The sequence below is a fragment of the Misgurnus anguillicaudatus genome, chromosome 8 (assembly GCF_027580225.2).
Source record: "Misgurnus anguillicaudatus chromosome 8, ASM2758022v2, whole genome shotgun sequence".
In the NCBI taxonomy this organism is placed as follows: Eukaryota; Metazoa; Chordata; class Actinopteri; order Cypriniformes; family Cobitidae; genus Misgurnus; species Misgurnus anguillicaudatus.
In genome coordinates this window covers 23,608,685-23,634,312 of record NC_073344.2, presented here as the reverse complement: position 1 = coordinate 23,634,312, position 25,628 = coordinate 23,608,685, and the positions used below count along the sequence as shown (strand labels likewise).

Sequence of the window (25,628 nt, the reverse complement as noted above, 5' to 3'; positions counted from 1 at the left end):
CCATCTGTGTCCATCGTTTCCACACTTCTTCCCCTCCACCAAGAAAATCGCCCAACCAACCGCACAAGGGACCCGGGTCGAGTTCTGGCTCAGTCCGTAGTTCACAAAAAGTGTGTGTAGTGTCGTGGGTGAGTCTTCGTCTTCATTGTGTGTGTACACTTAAAGCTTGCAGTGTCATGCTGTGCTTTTGTCGACAGGAGCCACTTTGAGGCCAGAGGAGCCATGAGAAGATCATAGCCGTTGAGGTTGGTGGAGTGCGGGCGGAAGGCATCTACAATTAGGATTTCCCTGAGGACAAAGTGACGGGTCTTTGCTGGACGGACAAACGGGCAGTGGTGGAGCATCTATCTACTGGAGTGAGTAAACCTCCTTACGATTGGTGCTGTTGACGAAGGGCTGTTGGGCTGACGCCTACGTGAAATAAATGTTTGTGTGTGGAGCCTCTTCAAGGGTTCGCTCCTGTGCAGTAATCTCCGGTACCGGGAGTAGAGGAGGAGCAAGGGAAGCGTTCGGCTCTACATACTCATACTCAACGTCTCTCCAACACCCAGAGCGCCGCAGGTCGGCCGTGGGTCCCCTTTGACCTTCTTGGAGGCCGTAAGTCAGAGCACATCATGTTCAACTCTCACCCTGTTAAGTCCACTGCCCCTGAGTAAAGGTTGTACGGAGTGACCGTTGTGTTGAGTGAACCTGAGAAAGAAAGTAAAGTCCCAGTCTTGTGTGTTACTTACCTCTGCTTATAGCACGAACCTGAGGAAGAAAGTAAAGTCCCAGTCTTGTGTGTTACTTACCTCTGCTTACAGCACGAACCTGAGGAAGGAAGTAAAGTCCCAGTCTTGTGTGTTACTTACCTCTGCTTACAGCACGAACCTGAGGAAGGAAGTAAAGTCCCAATCTTGTGTGTTACTTACCTCTGCTTACAGCACGAACCTGAGGAAGAAAGTAAAGTCCCAGTCTTGTGTGTTACTTACCTCTGCTTACAGCACGAACCTGAGGAAGAAAGTAAAGTCCCAGTCTTGTGTCTTACTTACCTCTGCTTACAGCACGAACCTGAGGAAGGAAGTAAAGTCCCAGTCTTGTGTGTTACTTACCTCTGCTTACAGCACAAACCTGAGGAAGAAAGTAAAGTCCCAGTCTTGTGTATTACTTACCTCTGCTAACAGCACGAACCTGAAAAAGAAAGTAAAGTCCCAGTCTTGTGAGTTACTTACTTCTGCTTACAGCACGGACCTGAGGAAGAAATACTAGTCGGAGAAAGAACAGGAGAGCCGTCGCTACTGGAACATCAGCAGTTTGGAGTATACCTCCGTCAACCCCTGCTGGTGAGGGATAGTAGTCGTACACTCATTGTGATTTCTTGTGATTCTGCCTCCAGGAGAAGAGGAGAGCGCCACGGGTTCTAGTAACCAAGCTAAAGGAATCCATCCCCCTCCCTGTCCCGTGGAAGCTCCGCCTGGCGGCTCGAAGGAGCTATTGTTTTTAGTTTCCCTTTCCCCTTCCTGCTTCATTTTTAAATAATTTAATACAGTTTCATTTTAATTACATTTATTCTCGTGTGTCTGGTCATTGGGGTGGCTTTGGGACCTCCTCGAGGTGGAAACTAGGAAGGGGTGTGGCTTGTTACACTCTGTGGTCCGCCCAACCTTTTTTCCGTGGGCGGAAAAAGTCACACTGTGACACCCGCATGTTGAATGTGATATTTCTGCAGTGAGAAGAAGGGAAAGAAGAGGCGGGATCAGAAAGTGTCAATCAATGCATTGAAGAAAACTGTGACCTATTTGCTATTAAAATTTCTGATGAGCTCCACCCCTGCTTTTGTACTGTATATTTTGAAAAGTCACTGAATTTGCAAGATTTTTAACGTTACATATGCACACGTGAGCACTCAGCATCTGTCTACCAAAGAGGACTTCCTATCCTACCCACCATTGCCACTGAGTTCATCCTGTGTTGCTCACTTTCTGCTTCATCATGTCGAACAGTGAGAAGGTGATCTATACGGTCTTGGAGGTTTTTATCGCCATAGCATGTTGTTTTGGGAATCTGTTGGTGATTTGGGCCGTCTGGTCGAGCCGGGTTCTTCGTAAGACCACCTTCTGCTTTGTTGTATCACTGGCAGTGGCTGATTTTCTGGTGGGGTCTGTGGTCGTACCTCTGGCTGTGTTAATTGATGGACGAGTACAGACGAGATTTTACACTTGTCTGTTCATCAGCTGCGTGGTCATTGTGTTGACCCAAGCCTCCGTTCATTCCCTGCTCGCTATCGCTGTGGATCGATTCCTGCGTGTCCATAATCCTCTGAGGTTAGTTCATTTATTACAGTTACAGTTTTGAGTTTTTACGTTATATAAGACCAACCTAGAAAATGTATTAATATTTTAAATTAAATTGCATTATTTGCAATGCACAAGTTATTGTCAACCCAGCGTTGGGTCAAAAAGGACAAACCCAGTTGTCGAGTTAAATTAACCCAGAAAATGTTTATATTTGACACAACAATGCACTGTAAAAAGTTGGATCTACTTAAACAAATTACTTTAATTGATGTCACTTTTCTTAACTTAAATTTGTCACTTAAAGTGAAAAAATTTAAGGTGAGAAAACCTTTAAAAATTACTTTTTTACATTTTAGATGTTACCATTGAAATAATTTTTCGCATTATAATTTTTCACTGAAGTTGACAAAACATAATTTTTTAAGTGCTACTTTCACTTTCGCTGCATCTTTGATGCTTCAACTGCTTTGTTGCTGCATCTCATTCACTTGCTGACGCTTGCAGATGAAAATAAACAGAAATGCACACTTTGGCGGAAATGCATAGATGGACTTTACGTCAAGAAATGAGGACGTGTAGAGTTTCAAAATAAAGGTCCCTCAAATCGATTTGTTTACGTGTGGCATCGATGCATTGAATCGTTAGAAATAAAATCAATGTATTGATCCATATCAATGTATTGTTACACCCCTATTATTTACCTAGTTGCCTTTCATAAAAGTTAAAGATGGTGTATCTGGAGATTTATTCAGAAATGATCAGCATACATTTTCCTTTTTTTATATAGCATTGGAAATCAATAGTTTAAGTTATGTGTCTAGTAATTTTTTTTGGCCATCCTAATATAATTATGGGGTCTTAGCTGGCCACTCCTGAAAAAACTTTCTGGATACTACCCTGGTTTTGACTTTATTACCTGGGGATAGGGATATAAAACAAACAAACACAAAAAAGTATAAAGCTGCGTGGACACCACCAACAACTAGCAATGGCGAAATGATCCAATCTCATTCATTTTAATGAAACCTATGTGATGTACGGTGACTCAAGCGACTGTTGGTGCAACATCTGACAAATACTTGCATGCTCAAAGTCTAATGTGAACACGGCTTTATTAATAATTTGACATCCTCCTAAACCATTGTGTGTAGTACAAAGGTAAGTTGCAAAAGTCATTACCTATATTTTTAAAGGTGACATAGAATGATTGAACGGGGTATATATCCTTGTTCTGTGATGTGACATGTAGACAAAAATGTTTTTGTTTGGGTCTGTAATGCCTTAGAAGCTTCCTAAAAACCTTTCTCAAATAGCTCTATTAGGGTGGGGGATTTTAAACAAGTGGTTTTGCACCTTTTTGGCTCCCCCTACTGACTTAACTTGCAATCTCATTACTGATTGGCTGACTTTGCTGCCAGTCAAAAATGTAGCCAATTATTTTAAAGTGGAGGGGCAGTTAGATGCCTGTGATGTCATAAGCATCAGTTTTTCAGATTGGGCTGTTTTCTGGCTGACATTTCTAAAAGAGGAATTTCTATGAGACTGAGATGTTTAGCATGTCTAGCACTTTTTGTATGTTCGTGAATGCGGGTAGACTACCATTATTCAACAAAGACAAGATAAAAATGTTTTTTCATTCTCTTTCCCCTTTAAATGAACTGATCAATGAATCAGACAGAACACAGAGTACAAAGGACAGCCATAAATAAATGCACCTGCTTGCAAAACTTCTTCCAGAAAAGACATTGACTATTATGGTGTTTAATGAAGCCAGCAGTGAAGTTTCTCTTTTTTTCAGGTACAGAGGAGCGATCAAAAAACAAAACCTGTGGGCAGCGGTCACCGTCTGTTGGGTTTCTGCTTCTTTTCTGGGTTTCATTCCCCTGTTTGGATGGCACAAAGAAGACCCCACAACAAACGTCAACTCAACCCTCACTTGCGAATTTCTTGCAGTCATTCCCATGTCGTACCTGGTCAACTTCGTATTTTTCGTTTGCATCCTCCCACCAACTGTGGTCATGTTCGTCCTCTATTTGTATATCTTCTGTACGATATCTAAACAACTGAGAAGAGGAATCGGTCAAGCTACGGAGTCCAGGTCCTTTCTTCAGAAAGAGCGGAGACTGGCCAGTTCGTTGGCTTTGGTGTTGGCTCTGTTTGCTATTTGCTGGTTCCCACTTTACATAATGAACTCATTGAGTTACTTTTACCCGAGTCTAAACATGCCGGCTGTTGCCTTTCACATAGGCGTTTTACTTGTGCATGGCAACTCTGCAGTTAACCCAATAGTGTACGCTTTTAAGGTCCCAAAGATTAAGACTGCATATAAAAACATCTTGATGAGGCTTATAAGCAAAAAGCAAAACACAGATCAAAGCAGCCAAAACTTGGATAAAACCGCTACCACCTCCAACACTAACATCAGATATAAAGTGAAAAACAGCCAAGATGGTTTTGACCGCTAGTTAAGATCTTTAGCACAGGGCAGTTATGGAATCTCTAGTAATATGCATCATTAACATGATATACTTTAAATGTATATTGATATATACTGCATTATATTACTGATACTGAGATATTTCAAGCAATACCGTAGTTTCTTGTCTGCAAATGGAAGACTGATATCAGCTTTATTGCAAAAACTTTCAAACATAGCCTGCTAATATTTCTGCTTACTGCACTCTTAAAATGAATGTGTTAAATTAACACATCTTGTGTCTAGTTAAGGACAACACATCTTGGGGCGGTTTCCCGGACAGGGATTAGACTAGTCCTAGACCTAAACACTTTTAAGAGCTCTCCAAACTGAAAACAACTTTCACTTACAGATCTTAAAATACATCAGGGCCCTTTGTTTGACTTCAAGATGCACACAGGTAATGTTTTTAGTAAGGCATGTTGTTTAAAACTAGTTATATTTCCTAATTAAACTAAGTCCTAGTCCTGGATTAAGCTAATCCTGGTCCGGGAAACCGCCCCCTAGTGTGTTGTCCTTAATTTAACACATCTCTGTGTTATTTTTGGAACAACACACTTTGTGTTGTTTTAACACATCTTGTGTTGTCCCTTTTATTTTTTATGAACTTAAATGACACTTAATGTGTTAAAAACAACACATAATGTGTTAAATAGTTTAACACAAAGCAATGTGTTAAAATTAACACATCCAGGGTGTGTTAATTTTAACACATTGCTTTGTGTTAAACTATTTAACACATTATGTGTTAATTTTAACACATTATGTGTCATTTCGTGCTGATTTAGAGTTCATATAAATAAAAGGGACAACACAAGATGTGTTAAAACAACACAAAGTGTGTTGTTCTAAAAATAACACAGAGATGTGTTAAATTAAGGACAACACACTAGATGTGTTGTCCTTAACTAGACACAAGATGTGTTAATTTAACACATTCGTTTTAAGAGTGTGCAGATTTGTCTATTTAATACCAACAACGTAAAATTCTGAGCTGATTTTTATCACAGCATCTCGCTCTTAACTCACATGCTGAAGTTTTAAAAAACACATTTAGGAAATGTTTCGAGTAGGGGAGACCGGGGTTGGTTGTCACAATTTTTACTCATGCATGAATTGCTCATCTTCAAAAAATCTTTCAGCAGTAATTCCTACATGAAATGAAACTTTGGAGTCTTGGCTTTAAATGTGTATACTTTTTACTTTTATAATGTATTGTAACAGGAAGTAATTAACCATCAAAGACCCATCACGGGGTTGGTTGTCACAGGGTATGGGGTCGGTTGTCCCTATAGAGGTTCAATAGGATTTCAGTGATAAATTGGGATCTCAAACGATAATGTGTAACTTTTTAGTTTTTTAAGATAGAAACTGCAAATAAGTTTTAATATGAATTCACCCCTATGATAGTTGTTATTAATGCCCCTTATGTTTAAACAATGGGATTAAAGTGGGTGATCAGTTACTTGAATAGGCTTTATGCCCAGCTGCACTATGAGAACTTCAGCCAGCTCCTTGTTTCCTGTCTTCCATTATTGGACAAACTGATTCAACCAGGTGTGTCTGATTATTGTTGTTGGATTAATCACCTGGATTAATCAGTTTGTCCAATAATGGCAGACAGGAAACAAGAAGCTGGCTGATGTTCAGGAAGTCGTGCAGCTGGGCATAAAGCCTATTATCTACTGTGTTGAGAAATAAAATGAAATAATTTTTAGTGTTAAAATCTCTTTATTTAATGCTTTATTTATTTTATTTTAACAGCAAACAAAAACAAACAAACAGACAAATAGTCTTAAAAGGTCTACATGTCCAATATTCTTATGTGACAACCAACCCCGACTGACTTCTTGACAAACATGATAAGCTAGCTGCCACACGGCTTTAACTTGATCGCTAAAAGATGACTGAAAATAAAGCTACTACTTTTAGCTTTTTAATGAGAGTTTTGTTTTTGAATGATTAATATCCTACAAGATCTCAACACAAAAACAACACCAACATGAAAATTTACTCTGACCTATAAAAATAAAAAATTGTCTCCTAACCTCAATGTTTTGTGTCTGCTCAGCAAAATTTAAAGTGCAAATGAGTAATCTATTAAAGGCTAACAAATTGATATGTTTTGTAGTATGTTTGGAATAAGCAGTGTGACAACCAACCCGTGAGACAACCAGCCCCGGTCTCCCCCTACCACACTGCTGAAAAACTGTTATGTAGATATTTTTAATAAGTTAAGCTAGGTCAATTTTGATATACGGCCAGAGTAATGATTAACTAATCTAAAGTTTGGTATTTTAAAATAATTTAATTTGTACTTTGTATTTATATGTTAGATGAGATTTGATTGTTGTAAGTTAACGCACAATTTAAAATGTATTTAATATACTTTCTTGTGCTAAAATAAAACATTTCAAGTATGCTTTATATGCTTAAAAAATATTTTTATACTGTATGGTTTATTTTTATACTTTACTGTAAAAATATTTCTTGACACCATGACCTGAAGTGACCTTTGACGTTTAGGGCTGGCGTCCCCGAGTGGTCAAAAGATTTTACACAGTCTTCCAAAAAGACATTTTTCTCACAATGAAATTGAAATTAAAAACTATAATTTTTTAGGAAATAATGTGGTATTTATTTCAAATGACTTATATTTGAGCTTTATTGCTTTTTTAAAATTTCATGTGCCCTCATAATCTTTAATGCAAATTTGCAAATCTCTTTCCCTTCTGAAAAGAATTGATTCCTCTTTACTTCCGATAACGGGAACCTGGGCGGCGGGTGGGCAAAGATCAATTAGAAATTTGCAATATGACCCAACTTCAAACAATCCAATCAATTCTCGATGGACTAACTCAAGTCCCGCCATACCTTTTTTAGTTTCAGAAGCTGTTTTACTCTGATATACATCACTACAGGTAAAATACTTGAGTTTCAAAAATAACACCCTCACCCACACAGACACCTTTATAAATGTGAGCTTCAAATAAAATAGACATCCAGTCATCAGCTCCTACCGAAGGCCCTAAAGCCCGAGATACAATACACAATTTTTTGCTTTCGCAGATGAAAGATTGCCATCGTGAATCAATTATTGAGTTTTTGTGACCGTGGCTCTTTATCTATGGTCCTATGTCAAACAATGAGAGAGGTTCAAAGACGGCCGTTATCGTCTCCAATGTAAATCTCTTTTCTTGGACTACATCAAACACAGATTGTAGGCAACAGTTTACTTCTTGGGCTTGTTGACGTAGACAAGACCCACATTATCATAATTCTTCCCGCTTGGACTCCCAGCCTGTAAGTTAACTCATGTCAGCATTGTAAGTGAATCTTTCAAACATGGTAAGGAGCGTCACGTTTTCACCTGATGTCAGAAGTATTCAGACCAATCACAACATACAGATTAGCTGGCCAATCAGGGACACAGCTTTTCAAATTGATGAGTTTTGTACAAAATGGAGCGTTTGAGGAAAGCAATATATCTGGAGCTACAAAAATGTACGGTATGTGGAAATAAATGTGTTTTTTTAAACCATAAGTTTTATACCAAATACACAAAACAACATTGTTTTTATCAATTAAATAGGTGCACTTTAAAGTAAGAACATTTAAGTTGCAAAAACTTCAAATATTTAGGCATTACCATTTAAAGTATTTTTTTTAAGTTGATCCTAATATAGTAACCCTATATTTACTAAGACTGTAGCTATCATTTTTTACACGAAAGATCAAAAAGTCAAACGTAAGGACACAAGCTTTACAATTCTAAATCAAACATCAACTTTAGATTGATTAAACTCACAGCTGGTGGTGATGTTGAGCTACAGTCAGTGTTTAGTTTAAAAACATTAGTTGCAAATACAACAATGGGGGTTTTGCGCAACAAACTTTCATATTCAGCGAAACATGTCACATCACTTCTGGTTCAGGTCTTTTGCATGTGCTTAATTAAATATAGATGTTTTACACAAGATGCCTTCAAAGACGCTAGCAAACATAAGCACCACTGCCTATATGAACCATATTTGGCAGAATGGTTCTATAAAAAACCTTTAACATTCGAAAAAACTTTCAGTTTCAAAAAAGATTTATTATTAAGGTATAAAAAGGTATAAAAGAAGTGCTTCTTGTATTTATGGCATCGATGTGAAGAATCTTTTAAGCACTTTTATTTTTAAGATTGCAGTTTATTCACATTTAGCTCTTTAAACAATGACTTTTATATGTTGTTATTATGTGGTGTTTGGAGGAGCCCTGCTGACAGATTTGTGTAACTGCAGTACAGTAAACATTATTAAAGTCTAGTATTAGAGAAACTGGCATGCTTTTAAAGTTTTATTAATGCCAAAATGCAGTAAAATATTGAAACATTTCTATTTGACATAACATGATAAAAACGTTAATTTAAATTAATTACAATTACTTTAAAATATACTGTTTTATGTTACTTCCTCTTTTAAAAAAAAAACTACAAAAACAAGAGATTTTTTGATTTCGGGCAAAGCGCAAAATAGCACAAAAATCGCATTACTGTAAAAAAAAAAAACGTCTGATATATAAAAATAAGTCTAACATATTTAAAATGACATTGGTTTGTAAATAGCAACAGAATGTACATTTTTGGGAAAACTAACACATTAAATTGCCTGTATTATTCTCATTTTTACAAGAAGTAATATGAGTCCCAGGTGTGCCTAGATTGTGTCTTTGAAGTTTCAGCTCAAAATTATTATTATTGTTACACATTTTATTTATAGGAGCCTTACTAGACATTCAAGGACACCGTACAATAAAACAATCAACATTAACAGCAATAATCATTACAACTATTAATACAGACACACTTAATACAAGCATAAAAGCAATCAAATAAAAGCCTGCCTAGATAAGTCTTGAGATTTAAAAAGAAGAAGTACCCCACAGATCAAAATGTCCAAAATGCCCCTGTAAAGATGGGAGCAAAAATGTGCTGTTTAAATGTGTGTACCTTTAAATGCAAATGAGCTTTTGCTTCTCATTTCCTTACAAAAAGAGACAGTGAGCAGTCTGAGACAATAATTCTTTAGCCACATTAGCGCTACAGTGTGCTAACAAACACATTTAGAAAAGCTTTTGGTGAATATTAACCAGTCAGTCAGTGGTTGTGGACGGGGCTTTATCAGTGTGACATCACATTAACAACAAGAGACCAAAACAGCATATCTGATGAGACTTGGTAAAACATTTATGTCCAAAACCTTTTAGCAATACATTTTGCATAATAGGTGCCCTTTAAATTCTGTGCTTGTTCCCCAGGCCAATTAGAACACAATCAGTTGAATTGACACCACTAAACCTGATTGACTTTCATTGTAACTTTATAACTCCAATGTCTCTGTAGTCTGCTGCTGTGGACCAATCAGGCATTTCCAAAACTTCCTGAACTCCGCCTTAATCTTAGGTATCCTCAGGGCGTACACAACAGGATTGACCACCGAGTTAGCATGAGATACTATGACACCAAAATACATGACATCAGAAGGCACTCGTATACGCCGTCCATAGAAATAATTAATAGCGTGCATGATGTGTAACGGAAGCCAGCATGCAACACACAGAGCCAAAACCAAAACCAGTGATCCGGCCAGGTTGTGTTCCTTTTGGTTATATGCACCAGATTCAGCAATACCCGTCTTTCCCTTCAGCCTTCTAACTTTAAAAAAGATGTAACAATACAAAGCAACCATGATGGCCAACAGAGGAATAAAGATACCAAAGAAAATAAAGTTGACCAGATATGAAAAGGAAATGACGGCTGTAAATTCACAGTTTAAGGTGGAGTTGTGTTTCAAAGGGTCACGATTGTACCATCCAAACATTGGTAAAAAGCCGAGCAGACACGCCAACATCCAGCACACAGCAGCGAGAACCCAAGATCGTCTTTTAGTTACTGTAGACTTATACCTGCCAGAAAAAAAAAACATCTGAAAGGTTTCCTAACATTTACACTTCGTCAAGTAACTATAGTCCATTTAGTACATCTACATTGAGGAAAATAAGTATTTGAACACCCCTCCACTCTGCAAGCTCTCCCACCCAGAAACCACGGAGGGGTCCGAAACTGCCATCGTAGGTGCACGTCCACTGTGAGAGACATAATCTAAAAAAATCTAGAAATCACAATGTATGATTTTTTAGCTATTTATTTTTATGATACAGATGCAAATAAGTATTAGAACACCTGTCTATCAGCTAGAATTCTGACCCTCAAAGATCTTTAAAATGTCCACCTCCACTCCATTTATTATCCTAAATTAGATGCACCTGTTTGAGGTCATTAGCTGCATAAAGACACCTGTCCACCCCATACAATCAATAAGAAATCAAGGACTAATATTGCCAAGACCAAAGAGCTGTCCAAAGACACTAGAGACAAAATTCTACACCTCCACAAGGCTGAAAAGGGCTACGGGGAAATTGCCAAGCAGCTTGGTGAAAAAAGGTTCACTGTTGGAGCAATCATTAGAAAATGGAAGAAGATAAACATGATTGTCAATCTCCCTCGGACTGGGGCTCCTTGCAAGATCTCACCTCGTGGGGTCTCAATGATCCTAAGAAAGGTGAGAAATCAGCCCAGAACTATACGGGAGGAGCTGGTCAATGACCTGAAAAGAGCTGGGACCACCGTTTTCAAGGTCACGGTTGGTAATACACTAAGACGTCATGGTTTGAAATCATACATGGCACGGAAGGTTCCCCTGCTTAAACCAGCACATGTCCAGACCCGTCTTAAGTTTGCCAATGACCATTTGGATGATCCAGAGGAGTCATGGGAGAAAGTCATGTGGTCAGATGAGACCAAAATAGAACTTGTTGGTTATAATTCAACTAAACGTGTTTACAGAAAGAAGAATGATGAGTACCATCCCCTACTGTGAAGCATGGGGGTGTTAGCATCATGCTTTGGGGGTATTTTCCTGCACATGGGACAGGGCGACTGTACTGTATTAAGGAGAGGATGACCGGGGCCATGAATTGCGAGATTTTGGGGAACAACCTCCTTCCCTCAGTTAGAGCATTGAAGATGGGTCGAGGCTGGGTCTTCCAACATGACAATGACCCATAGCACACACTAGGGATGTCCCGATCAGGTTTTTTTGCCCTCGAGTCCGAGTCCGAGTCATTTGATTTTGAGTATCTGCCGATACCGAGTCCCGATCCGATACTTCTATAATACATAAAAAAATAATAAATAAGAGCGAAAAAAACAGAACCAGGATGTTCCTTATGTCATGCCGCACGCATTTCTGTTTCTGTGTGGAGTCAAAAGAGTCTAACTCTGTGCCAGCGCATAACTACAGATGTGTTAAAAAATAATGAGAATATATATAGTATATGTTCAGGGGTTAAATTGGGATTTGTTTTGTGGGGAGGCTCTGTTGGGAGGGAGGGTTCAAGGGGTAACATGTTTAATCCTGATGACAGCAAAGCCACTGGTGTGTTTCAATGACATTTTGTACCTCTGATAGGATTTTATAAGTTTCAGTTTTAAAGCTGTGCCACATGTTGACCCAAACTTTAAAACCTTGGCCCGGTTGCATAAAGCACCTTAAGTTTTTTCCTTAAGTATGACACTTAAGGGGTAAATTCCCCTTAACTTCTGTAAGATAATAATTAAAGAGTTTTGCATATAATCCCTTAAACGGTTCTCTTAGGTAAGGGTAATCGTTAAGTGTTTCAAGACAGTGACCCCGATTTGTTGTTATAAAATACTATTGTTGCCATGGAGACACAACAGAAAAAACCTAAGGGTTTTTCTGCAACACCCTTAAGTTTAAAGGAAACAACTTAAGGGAAAATTACACTTAAGGTGCTTTATGCAACCGGGCCCTGAACTTTAAATTATGCAAATCTATGAGTCTGACACCCTATATGCATTTGGTGCACATGTCATTATGCACAATTGATCAAACTTTGAAGGAAGTTATAAGAATCAACCTCCTTGACTAATTCTAGGCATAAGATAGGCGACCCAAAAAGACTCAATTAACAAGAAAAACAACATACTGATTTAGCAACAAGTCTTATAAATTATCCATAGAGATTCCCTAAGCTGGTCAGCAGTTAGTTATGAAATACCTATAGTTAGGTCGTAATTAATCTGTATAATCAAAATACATTATTTTATTAAACTATACAATCAGTTGTGTCCAGTTATCTAGTTAACATATTGTAATGAGATGAGTGACATGGCTAGACATACTTTAATACTTTGTTTCTAGACTTCTATTAAGTTTTCTCGACGTGGGCACCATTCTTACCTCTCTCTCTATCTCTCATCTCTACAGTATCCTGCGCGAATGCGCGTTCTTGAGGTTCTGAGTGAGACGCGGAGCTGCGTCTGAGCACATGGTGACAAAAACGATCAACGCGTCGTTTAAATGAGCGGTAAAAACCCGGTTTTGTCGTGGGTTCCTTGCACGCACGAGTGTGAAGCCTATGAATGAATTTGAAAGCACGTCAATGGGCTTGTTCGGCTTCGTGCGGCGCCGCGGCAATCGACAGCCGGGTGACGTCAAACTACCGCGAGAGTGATCCGCGAAATCATACGGAGGAGTTTGCTTTTAAATCGCTCTCGCGGAACTTGGACGTCATCCGGCTGCCGGTTGTTGCGGCGCTGCATGAAGTCGAACAAGCCTATTCTCTTCTCATCAGTTCACACGCACCAGCGCAGCGCGTACACTGGCGCAGATCAGAGCGAGACCTTGATGGATTTAAACCCTGTATATGTATCCGAGTCCTGATCGGGAGGTAACGTCCGATTCCGATCGAGTCTGAAACCACGTGATCGGGGCCGATTTCCGATCACGTGATCGGATCGGGACATCCCTAGCACACACCCAGGATAACCTAGGAGTGGCTCTGTAAGAAGCATATCAAGATTCTGGCATGGCCTAGTCAGTCTCCAGACCTAAACCCAATAGAGAATCTTTGGAGAGAGCTCAAACTCTGTGTTTCTCAGCGACAGGCCAGAAACATGACTGATCCAGAGAAGATCTGTGTGGAGGAGTTGGCCAAATTTCAGACCCCTCCATGATTTCTAAGTGGGAGAACTTGCAAAATAGCAGGGTGTTCAAATACTTATTTTCCACGCATACATGAAACTGAAACTGCATACATAAACATACTGTATACGGTTGTAAGATTAAAATTGAAGGAGCTTATTCCTTGGTCAACTTGTCACAACCCCCTGTGCCGATGATCAAAGACTATTGTTACAGCCGTTTATCCAATACAGTGGGGGTTAAAGATGGTCTTCTGATTGGTCAGTTTGAATGTATTATGTTGGGTTTGGTCAAGTACAGTGGGGGTTAAAGGTGATCTTCTGATTGGTCAATTTGAATGTATCAAGTTAGGTTTAGTCACATGGTCAAGAGATAGAGGATAATGGTCACTGTTTTTATGAGCTCTGGGCCTTTGCATTTTAGCTTTTGCCTTGCATTGGCCTTTTCCTTTTTCCTTTCTTTCTTCACCTAAGTTCTGAGGTTCGGGCCATTAGGCCTAGATTTCAGTTCTCAAGTGTGAATCTCTTTCTTCTAAACTTTCTTTCTCTGTTCTCTATCTTATCAGGTAATATCTCACATACATTGGAAACAGTCAATTGTTTGTATTATTTACCATTTCATGCATTTATAGTGTAACCATTTCAACTGTAACTTTAAGTCAGTACTGTAATTAAACCTTTTCATTTACAAATCTGTTGTTTAGTTTTGATTTAGTGTTCCATATTTCTGTACAATATATTCGTACTCTAGCAACGCTCTCAGACCTATTGTGTCCAAAACCCGGGAACGATTGCAGTTTTGTTCTCCTTCCGAAACCTGAGATCCCTTACACGGTAAATAATTTTTTGTTTTATACTTTAACTTTGGATAATAATAAAATGTATTTTAGAGTTACATGTCATGAGGACCAAAATGTTACTGATTTAGTGGACTGGTCCAAAACAATAAGAGTATTACATAGACTACAGGTATGAGTAAAAAAAATCTCACTCACCTGAAGGGAATACAAACTCTCAGGTATCGATCCAAAGCAATAGCCAGGAGGGTGAGCACTGAGGCTTGAAGCGGTACAATGAGAACGCAATTTATAAAGAGACATGCATGGAAAGACATTTCAACGTTAACCGCCTCGACTACAGAAAGCGGAACAACCACACATCCAACCAAAAAATCAGCCATCGCCAGTGACACGATCAAACAGAAGGTAGGTTGATTTAGGGATCCGCTCTTCCACACGGCCCATATCACCAGCAGATTGCCCAGACAACAACCAATAGCTATAAGAATTTCAAGACCTATGAAAATATATCTTCCTTCAACAGCCATCATAATAAGAGCTTGCACTGAACAGAGAGTGCAGACAAAAATAACACCTTATTTTAGATAGGTGTGAGTTTCAAAAGAAAAGAGATATCCGGCCATCAGTTCCTACTGAAGGGCCGGGCCGGCACCAAAACACACGTATTTTGTTTTCAACACGTGTTATGTCCAATATTTACCCAGCATTGAGTAAAAAAAAACAGAATTTAATTATCAATTAAAAAAATGTCTGTACATCCCTTCTTACCCTGGATTTCCACCGGCTGCGGAGCGGCTGCAGATTGGCTGCGCTGCGTTACGGCTCCGCACTCCGCCGTCCGTCAATACCCACCGGTTCCGTATTTGTTGCAGAGCGGCTGCGTGCTGAAATGACGCGGACCCGTGAGTTCTCGCAAATTCACATGAAGATCGCGCGATATCTAGTTCTGTCTCCGCTCATTATGACGTTGAATTATGACGTTATTACAAACCAGCCCAGATCCCAACACGAGATCTCGTGAATTCAGGTATGATCACGCGATAAATTCATGGCTCCGCCCTGCGGAGCTGTCCGGCATCCGTCAAAAATAGAAGCTCTGCGTATTTGTGCCGGAGGGCTGCGGATGGCCGGAGCTGTGACGGATTCGTTACGCAGTCAGTGGAAATACACACATTGAATTGAATGGAAACCGATTGACTCCGCCGCCGTTCCGCAGCGGATCCGCAGCCGCTCCGCAGTCGGTGGAAATTGAGGGTTAGGCCATAGCTAATCCATAACATGTTACTGAGGGCTACTTTTGGTCATAATTGGACCTTTTGTTGGTGGAGTTGTTTGTGAAAATGCACATATAACTTTTTACGTCCACAGCACACTCTAAAAGATGCTGGGTTATTTTAAACCTAGCGTTGGGTCAAAAAGGGACAAGCCCAGTCTGCCCAAAATGCTGGGTTGTTTTAATCCATTGTTGGGTCAAATATTAACATTTTCTGGGTTAATTTCAACCCAGCTGCTAGGCTTGTCCCTTTTGACCCAACGCTGGGTTGAAAATAACCCAGCATTTTTATAGTGTACTTACTTATCATTGCTGTCTATGACTTGGATTACAACGTCATGCCTGCATGTTGAAGGTGAATTTGTTTTGCAGTGAGAAGAGGCGGAATCACAAAGTGTCAATCAATGCAAATATAACCTGGCTATGACCTATGAAACTATATCTTACATCAACAGCCATCATAGTAAGCGCTTTATACAGAGATAAGAGTGCAGACAAAAATAACACTTCTCGCTCACAATTTGGTAAGTGTGAGTTTAAATGAAGAGATAACCCGGTCATCAGTTCCTAAACTTTATATCTATATATTAGTAATAGTTTTCTATTGTTAGTTTGAGTAACCATGCTGCATCATTCATTTTACATATCTTTAAAATTGTATTAGTGATTTCCTTTGTTCTATCATCTTTTCACTAGTTTGCCTGCGCATTCAGGTAAATGACTAATGGTAAACGAACTTGGCTTGCTATCCTCGAAGGGAGCTCTGTACCTGAGCTCTGAATCTCAGAGAGAGCGAACCTGAGGCCGGGGCTCGAGCCCCAAGTTCAACACCATGCAACAGAAACTGCACAGAGGAAGAAAGAGAGCAGTAAAGAAGGAGATGGGAAGGAGGAAAAACCCGGAGGCCTGAAGGCTCCCTTATATTCACCCATAATGATGATTGACAGGCCTGAATGTTTAGGCGCCTCCCGAACCTACGTTTAGAACTACATTCACTTGAAAGTGAGGACACAAGCTTTAGTACTACTTAAATCTAAATTAAACATTAACATCTGATTTATTAAACTAACAGTTGGTGGCGATGTTGGGCAACAGTCATGCTGTCGGATTACTTTAAAGGGACACTCATTTTCCAGCTCCCCCAGAGTTAAACAATTGATTTTTACCGTTTTGGAAGCCATTCAGCCTATCTCTGGGTCTAGCTGTACCACTTTTAGCATAGCTTAGCATAATCCATTGAATCTGATTAGATCATTAGCATCACGCTTAAAAATAACCAAAGAGTTTCGATATTTTTGCTATTTAAAACTTGACTCTTCTGTAGTTACATTGTGGAAAATTAAAAGTTGTGATTTTTATTGAGATATGGCTAGGAACTATACTCTCATTTTGCCGTAATAATCAAGGACTTTGCTGCCGTAACATGGCTGCAGGAGGCGCAATGATATTACACAGTGCCTGAAAATAGTCCTCTGCTATTGAAAGTTACCAAGGAGACTATTTTCAGGGAATGCGTAATATCATTACAGCTCCTGCAGCAATGGTACGGCAGCAAAGTCCTTGATTATAGTAGTTCCTAGAAACATTTTTATTTTCCGTCGGTCTTAGTACACGATGTAACTACAGAAAAGTCAAGTTTTAAATAGGGAAAATATCAAAACCAGGGTTCCCACACTTTAGTTAACTTCAAATTCAAGGACCTTTCAAGCATTTTCCAGGTCCAATACCCTCAAATTCAAGGACTAAATGTGGGGACACATTTCAAGTTAGAGCAAGGTTACATTGTGTTACCTTTTAAGATACATTGTTACAGTTCCCTTTCATGCTGCGTCAATGCGGTGACACTTTGGGGATGCCTCCAGGGGTAAGTGCGTCTGAATGTGTGTATCAAATTCAACCAATGGTGAGGCTTAACGACAAAGACAGGGTGACGCGGGAGCCAGGAAATTTATCGATATCTGAAATATTGCCAAAGACGGCAATACAGGGACGCAGGAAGTATGGCAAGGGAGATGCAGCGTCTCGTTCCCTTCTCAGGGAACAACAGTTACATACGTAACCCGAGACGTTTTCATGTGTCAAACACAACTAACTATGCAAAAAAGCATTTTGGTATGAATCAACATTCGCATACAGAAGATATAAGCATTTAAAGCGAACAGTTTAGCACCTGTGCTTATAAGGCTAGATTTACATTTTATGATATTATCCTATCACAGGGAATAATATGGATTTTTTCCAGAAATTTTTATATTATATTATTTGTGTTCACCGGAAGATAGGTGATAAGAACTCATGTACATCTAGGATGGCATGAGGTTGATGAGCTACTCTTTAAAATGTCAACTGGTAAAACCTTAAAAAATATAGTTTTTTTAGGTTGGTATGTAAATGGTGTATTGTAAAGGTTGTGTGAATAAACAACCAGAGCTGTACTTTACCATACAGATGTGTCAGTAGAGAAATGATGTGTATGACAACAACAATTAAGCAACTAGTTTATTTCCTTTTATACACATCCAAAAGTGTTGCAAACTCTTGGCAGAAAAATACATAACCGCAGCTTCAAAAACAAGCCTAATATTATTAACTGTACGCTGTAAAACGTTGAATCAACTTATTGTACAAATTACATATCAACAAATTACTTCAATTGACAATGCCTAAAAAATTGTTTAAGTGAAAATGTTAGGTTCAAAATTTTTAAATATTTTAGGGATTACCAGTTGAAGTAATTTTTTAAGTTAACTTTTTACAGTGTATGGTAAAGGTTATGTGAATAAACAACCAGAGCTGAACTTTACCATACAGATGTGTCAGTAGAGAAATGATGTGTATGCTGAATTTTAAGATTTGAAGATAGTGGCAACAGCTATCGGTGACCACACGTCAACAAACCAAATAAAGCTCTGCACTTCATGGTACTGATCTAGACAACAACAATTAAGCAACTAGTTTATTTCCTTTTCTACACAACCAATCGTCAGACAAATACATAACTGCAGCTTCAAAAACAAGCCCAATATTATTCACTGTACACTGTAAAACGTTGAATCAACTTTAAAAATTACTTCAGTTTGTAATGCCTAAAAATGTGACGTTTTTTCCACTTAAATTTTCTCACTTTAAGTGAAAATATTAGGTTCAAAATATAAATATAGGCTTAAATATTTTAAGCATTACCAGTTGAAGTCATTTTTTAAGTTGATTAACTTTTTACAGGTAAAGGTTGTGTGAATAAACAACCAGAGCTGAACTTTACCATACCAATGTGTCAGTAGAGAAAGGATGTGTATGCTGAATTTTAAGATGTGAAGATAGTGGCAACAGCTATCGGTGACCACACGTCAACAAACCAAACAAAGCTCTGCACTTCATTGTACTTCAGTGGGTCTAGACAACAACAATGAAGCAACTACTTTATTTCCTTTTTTACACATCCAAAAGTGTTGCAAACTCTCAACAGACAAAAACATAACCGCAGCTCAAGGTTTCCCACAGAAAATGTGTTAGTTAAGATGGTTTTTGGGCCGGGAGCGTGGGAATCAAAGGGCGGGGCGTACACATCATGAGAAAATTAAAATATTTTTATTTAAAACACTCAAATAAAACTTAATTTTGAAGAAACTATGTCAGAAAATGAACACATACTAGATTATTAATGAATTAAATGTTTTTACTTCTAACGGGAATAGCTGCATGATAAAGGGTTAATAAACACAAACTTAAGCAGATGTTGTAGAACATCTGGCGAACGATGATAGAATTGTAAAAACTGATTATTTCCCACTATTAATGACATTATCTTAAAGGAGTGTAACTACTGTAGCATGTAAATAATGCATAAATAACGTGAGCAAGAGCGCTCACCAATTATATTGAATCAACAGGCACAGGCAACCTGCTAGGCAACAGGCTAGCAGGTTGCTCAAACAACAAAATCACCAGCTAACTTACTTTAAATTTGCAAGAACTATAGACGAATACAATAACAGGCTTAAATAACCCCAAAACATAAGTCCACTTACAGTTCTCACGGACACATGTTTTATCAACTGGCTTTTCTCCAGACATGACAGACCACGCCTTTATCTTACTTCGGCCGTGTTGCGCACGTGCACGCTCGCGGTGTGAAGCGCGTCAAGCTATTCTCCGAGATGTTTTATCAACTGGTTCGTTATCCTCCAGACAGTGATGGTCCGGATCACGTCTTTCTCATTTCGGCTGTGTGGCACGCGTGCCCACTCGCGGTGTGAAGCGTGTCCGCGCTCTTCTCCGAGATGCACTTGACGGCCTTTTGTGCAGCAAATTTGTTTTTTGTTTTTTTGGGACGACCTAGTTAAGGCGGTAGGGTTTCTCAGCTTAGGCGGGCCGCCCGTACTGCAAAGTGCTGCGGGAAACCCTGGCAGCTTCAAAAAAGCCCAATTTATTTACTGTACACTGTAAAAAGTTGGATCAACTTAAAAAATTACTTCAATTGGTAATGCCTGAAAAAATTTTTTATTTAATGCCCTAAGTTTTTCCACTTAAATTTTCTCACTTTTAGTGAAATATTTAAGGTATTACCAATTTAAGACATTTTTTATGTTTCACCTTATATTTTTACACTTTTAAATTTAGTGTTCAATTAAAAAAAAATTCTGTACATCACTTCTTAGGCCATAGCGAGTACTTTGTACTACTTTTGCACTATTTTGTTGGTTCCGTTATTTGTAGTAATGCACATACAACTTTTTACATCTACTAACTTATAAATGCTTTGTCTATGACTTGGTTTACAACGTAATGCCTGCATGCTGAACGTGAAGAAGAGGCGGGATGCGGAAAAGTGTCAATCAATGCATTGGAGAAAACTGCAACTATATATGTAAAGAAATTAAGTTACTTGTCAGATTTCCCAAAACGGCAACCATATTTTTTTAAATTAAGCCCCAAACCCTGCAATTTTTTACTGTTACTTAAGAAAAGAAGCCCAGTCGTGTATTATATAAGCGGACTTAGTACTGCTGATGGCTACATGGTTCTTTGTTGGGCCAATAGAAGACAAAAAAGCGTAGAGAAACTTTAAGTTGTTTGTGCAGTTTCTGCAACAGAAGTGCAAGGAAATCATCCATTTTGCTTAGCATTTTGTGCAAAACTGGATGATCCATGTTGTCCCAGCACGATTCAACAATGAGCACCCAAAGAGCATCTTGTGTGCATTATGAAAATCTAATAAAAAATAAATAAAAAAAATCCTGATTTTCAATCTGGTCTCAGATTTCTGTCCTGTACAGGTATATTCCAAAAAGTCAGTCACTGAACTTGCAAGATTTTTTTACGTTATATGCACATGTGCATATCGAGAGCACTTAGCAACTATCTAGCAAAGAGGATTTCCTATTCTACCCACCATTGCCACAACTGAGTTCCTCTTTTGTTTCTTTCCTTCTGTTTCATCATGTCTGACAGTGAGAAGGTGATCTATACGGTCTTGGAGGTTTTTATTGCTATAGCATGTTGTCTTGGGAATCTGTTAGTGATTTGGGCCGTTTGGTCGAGTCGGGTTCTTCGTAAGACCACGTTCTGCTTTGTTGTATCATTGGCGGTGGCTGATTTTCTGGTGGGCGCTGTGGTCGTACCACTTGCTGTGTTAATTGATGGACAAGTACAGACGAGATTTTACACTTGTCTGTTTATCAGCTGCGTGATAATTACTTTGACCCAAGCCTCTGTTCATTCCCTGCTCGCTATCGCTGTGGATCGATTCCTGCGTGTCTATAATCCTCTCAGGTTAGTTTATTTAATATTATATAATAATATAGTTTATATATAAGTTACCGTTTTTACATTCATATAAGAACTAGAAAATGTATCAATATTTTGGATTAAATTGCATTATTTGCAATGCATAAGTTATTGTCAACCCAGCGTTGGGTCAAAAAGGGACAAACCCATCTGACCTAGCTACTTTCTCGTTGTGTGTCAACCGTCTCTTTAAATGAAGCGTTTCTAATTCTGGTTTTCATAAACAAATGAGTACCATCCACTCCAGTAATTGATGACTGATGAAAATTACGTAAACTCCACTGCTTCGCTCCCATTGGTAGTCGCTTCTGAAAATTGTTTATCATTTGCATAAACCTCAACTTTCGTAAAAGTTAACTTTCTCGCGCCGCTGAACACATCCATTCCCTCGCCAATGGTCACTTTCGCTCGTGTCGCCAGACGTCGCCAAGCTTCTGTTAAAATGAAAGAGATCGGGTCGCTCTGCTACTGCTAGTCGCTGGCGGTCCAAATGGAGCATAAGATAAAATAATTTGCCATCCTCCTAAACTATTGTGTGTTGGTGAATTGCAATACAACATTCATTAACTTTTTTTAATTAAATGATTCAGACAGAACATAAAGTACAGCTTTAAATAAATACACCTGCTCGTGAAACTTCTTTCAGAAATGTTATAAGACATTGACTTATGATGTTTAATATTCATTTCCTCTTATTTCAGGTACAGAGGAGCGATCAAAAAACAAAACCTGTGGGCAGCGGTCACCGTCTGTTGGGTTTCCGCTTCTTTTCTGGGTTTCATTCCCCTGTTTGGATGGCACAAAGAAGACCCCACAACAAACGTCAACTCAACCCTCACTTGCAAATTTCTTGAAGTCATTCCCATGTCGTACATGGTCAACTTCGCTTTTTTTGTTTGCATCCTCCCACCCACTGTGGTCATGTTCGTCCTCTATTTGTATATCTTCTGTACGATATCTAAACAACTGAGAAGAGGAATTGGTCAAGCTGCGGAGTCCAGGTCCTTTTTGCAGAAAGAACGTGAATTGGCCAGCTCGTTGGCTTTGGTGTTGGCTCTGTTTGCTATTTGCTGGTTCCCGATTCACATAATAAACTCGTTGAGTTACTTTTACCCACTTCTAAACATGCCGTCTCTTGTCGTTCACATAGGCATTCTACTTTCTCATGGCAACTCTGCAGTTAACCCAATAGTGTACGCTTTCAAGTTCCCAAAGATTAAGACTGCATATAAAAACATCTTGATGAGCCTCATAAGCAAAAAGCAAAACACCGATCAAAGCAGCCAGAACTTGGATAAAACTGCTACCAGCTCCAACACTAATATCAGGTATAAAGTGAAAAACACCCAAGATGGTTTAACCGTTAGTAAAGATCTCTAGTAATATGCATCATTAACATGATATACTGTAAATGTACATTGATATACATGATATACATTATATTACTGATACTAAGATATTTCAAGCAATACCGTAGTTTCCTGAGTATGTCTGCAAATAGAAGACTGATATCAGCTTTATTGCAAAACTTTAAAACATAGCCTGCTATTATTTCTGTATTGAAGAGACAACTTGAACTTTATCAAAAGCATCATCTTAAAATTATCACAGCATCTCGCTGCACATCCGTCAAACCACACATGCTGAAAAAAGCATTCAAGAATTGTGTAAATACCACACTGCTGAAACTGCAATGTAGACAATTTTACATAAACTAGGTCAATTTTGGTATACTGTAATATACTAGCAGCCAGACTAATGATTAGCTAATCTAGGGGCACTAGGTCTTGGTTATATTAGGACATTTAAATGGTTCTTACAAACAAACCTTACAAGAAACAATACTGGTGTGCATCTTGAGACAAAACAATGGTGCTGATATTTGTTAAGATACGTCAGTGGAAAATGTTTTTAAATTATGACAGCACTAACATGCATTTTAATCTGAGACCAGGATATGACATGTCTGGGAAACCACCCCTAAAGTTTGGTATTTTATAATAATGACATTTGTTTTTATATTTTACTTGAGATTTAATTGTTGTACAGCACAATTTGAAATGTATTAAGTTCCCTTTCTTGTGCTAAAATAAAGCATTTCAAGTATACTTTGTATGCTTAAAAAGATTTTTATACAGTATACTTTAGATCCTGTAAAAAGATTTGTTGACACCCTAACCTTTGAAGTTGGGCCAGCATCACCTAGTGGTCAAAAGGTGTAACAAAGTTTCCAGAAATGTTACATTTTGTTAAGTGTTGACAAAAATAACACCTCTCACCCACACAGACACCTAATGTGAGCTTCAAATAAAGAGTCATCAGCTACAGAACGCCAAAAGTCAAACCTCATATGCACTTTGTAACTTTATGACCGGTTTGTATACACTAAAGGTGCTTAAAAGGTTATTCGTCGATGCCATAGAAGAACATCAAAGAATTTCTTTAATACACTTTTATAATCTGAAAAAAAAAACTTTTTCACCTATAAAAAACCTTTTGTGAGGTTCTCCTATGGCACCTTTATTTTTAAGAGTGTATCTGCAAAAAGTGAAAGCTGCTCTACTTAAAAAATTTACTTTAATTGATAACTGGTTTTAGCTCAAAATAACATATAGATAATTTATTATAATAAAATTGCCACTTTGTAGGTGTGAGCAAAAATTTACCATTTTTGGGTGTGTCCTTTAACATGCAATTGAGCTGATTTGTGCACTAAATGGCAGTGTTGTGATTGGATAGTGCAGATTAAGGGGTGGTATTGTCCCCTTCTGACATCACACGGGGAGCTAAATTTCAATTTCTTATTTTTTCACATGCTTGCAGAGAATGGTTTACCAAAACAAAGTTACTGGGTTGATCTTTTTCACATTTTCTAGCTTGATAGAAGCACCGGGGACCTAATTATTGCACTTAAATATGAAAAAAGTTTGATTTTCTTGATAACCATAATGCCAAACAACTCATTTTACATGTTCTTTAAATTGTATGAACAAAATGTCTTAATTTACTAAGACTGACGCTCTCATCTTTTACACAAAAGTTCATTAAGATTAAATACAAATACAAAAAAAGTATGCCAATATTCTTGCCTTTGCCTTGCTAATAGCTCACAGATTAATTTTATTACACTGGAAGTCTTCTTAATTTTTTTCCTTTTTATTTTATTTATTTTTATGAATTTAATCTCCTCCTTTGGGGTGGGTTTGGGGTTCACTAAAGTTTGTGATTGTTTGTGTTTGTGTCCACCCTTAGTAGTTGTTAATGGGGAAAAAGGAATTAAAGGGGCCATGGAATAAAAATCTGACTTTTTCCATGTTTAAGTGCTATAATTGGGTCAGTAACTACGTTTCTCTACAAGCATGTGAAAAATTAGGTCATCAAAATTAGGCTCTCTTTATGATGTCATAAGGAGATCTTATTATAATAATACCGCCCCTTGACCTACACAATCCAACCACGGCACTGCCATTTAGTGCAGAGAAAGAAAATAATTCACAGCACATCTTCAATTGCACCAAACCACCATTGTTGCGATCAGTGTTTGAATTTCATCAGCTCATTTGCATTTTAAAGGACACACCCAAAACAGCACATTTTTGCTCACACCTACAAAGTGTCAATTTTATAATGTTCTAATAAATTATCTATATGGTGTTTTGAGCTAACACTTCACATACACACTCTGGGGACCCCAAAGATTTATTTTTCATCTTAAAAAAGTCTTGTGACATGGCCCCTTTAAAACATGTATTAGTATTGCTGTCTTTCTTTACCTATTCCTATAAAAAAGATCAGTAAGATCAAAAACTCAAAAGTAAGGAGACAAGCTTCAGTACCCAAATCGAAATCAATCATCAACTTTAGATTTAATAACTAACAGCTGGTGGCGATGTTGGGCTACAGTCACTGTTCAAACTGGATTTAAAATGTATGTTCCAAATACAACAGATACATTCAAATACCCACA

General features: G+C 38.3%; 3 protein-coding genes across 3 annotated transcripts; 2 read left to right on the top strand and 1 right to left on the bottom strand.

The window, feature by feature from the left end:
• Positions 1 to 1,965: 1,965 nt before the first annotated feature.
• LOC129450881 (adenosine receptor A1-like) lies at positions 1,966 to 4,851 on the top strand. The gene is made up of 2 exons (XM_073870505.1): positions 1,966 to 2,303; positions 4,075 to 4,851. The coding sequence occupies exons 1-2, from the start codon at positions 1,972 to 1,974 to the stop codon at positions 4,739 to 4,741; spliced, it is 999 nt and encodes a 332-aa protein (XP_073726606.1). The 5' UTR covers positions 1,966 to 1,971; the 3' UTR covers positions 4,742 to 4,851.
• A 4,473-nt stretch (positions 4,852 to 9,324) lies between these two features.
• Positions 9,325 to 15,793, bottom strand: LOC129450985 (adenosine receptor A1-like). The gene is made up of 2 exons (XM_055214027.2): positions 14,797 to 15,793; positions 9,325 to 10,701 (listed from the first exon to the last, which is right to left on the bottom strand). Exons 1-2 carry the CDS (start codon positions 15,129 to 15,131, stop codon positions 10,116 to 10,118), a joined length of 921 nt encoding a protein of 306 aa, XP_055070002.2. The 5' UTR covers positions 15,132 to 15,793; the 3' UTR covers positions 9,325 to 10,115.
• A 5,467-nt stretch (positions 15,794 to 21,260) lies between these two features.
• Positions 21,261 to 23,669, top strand: LOC129450852 (adenosine receptor A1-like). The gene is made up of 2 exons (XM_055213859.2): positions 21,261 to 21,646; positions 22,363 to 23,669. The coding sequence occupies exons 1-2, from the start codon at positions 21,315 to 21,317 to the stop codon at positions 23,039 to 23,041; spliced, it is 1,011 nt and encodes a 336-aa protein (XP_055069834.2). The 5' UTR covers positions 21,261 to 21,314; the 3' UTR covers positions 23,042 to 23,669.
• Positions 23,670 to 25,628: the final 1,959 nt, after the last annotated feature.

Bases quoted from the DNA above. Each gene is read 5' to 3' on its own strand.
- LOC129450881 (XM_073870505.1), top strand. From the start codon at position 1,972: ATGTCGAACAGTGAGAAGGTGATCTATACGGTCTTGGAGGTTTTTATC. The intron at 2,304-4,074 runs GTTAGTTCATTT...TCTTTTTTTCAG, and splicing joins CGTGTCCATAATCCTCTGAG to GTACAGAGGAGCGATCAAAA.
- LOC129450985 (XM_055214027.2), bottom strand. From the start codon at position 15,131: ATGATGGCTGTTGAAGGAAGATATATTTTCATAGGTCTTGAAATTCTT. The intron at 10,702-14,796 runs GTGAGTGAGATT...TTTTTCTGGCAG, and splicing joins AGAGTTTGTATTCCCTTCAG to GTATAAGTCTACAGTAACTA.
- LOC129450852 (XM_055213859.2), top strand. From the start codon at position 21,315: ATGTCTGACAGTGAGAAGGTGATCTATACGGTCTTGGAGGTTTTTATT. The intron at 21,647-22,362 runs GTTAGTTTATTT...CTCTTATTTCAG, and splicing joins CGTGTCTATAATCCTCTCAG to GTACAGAGGAGCGATCAAAA.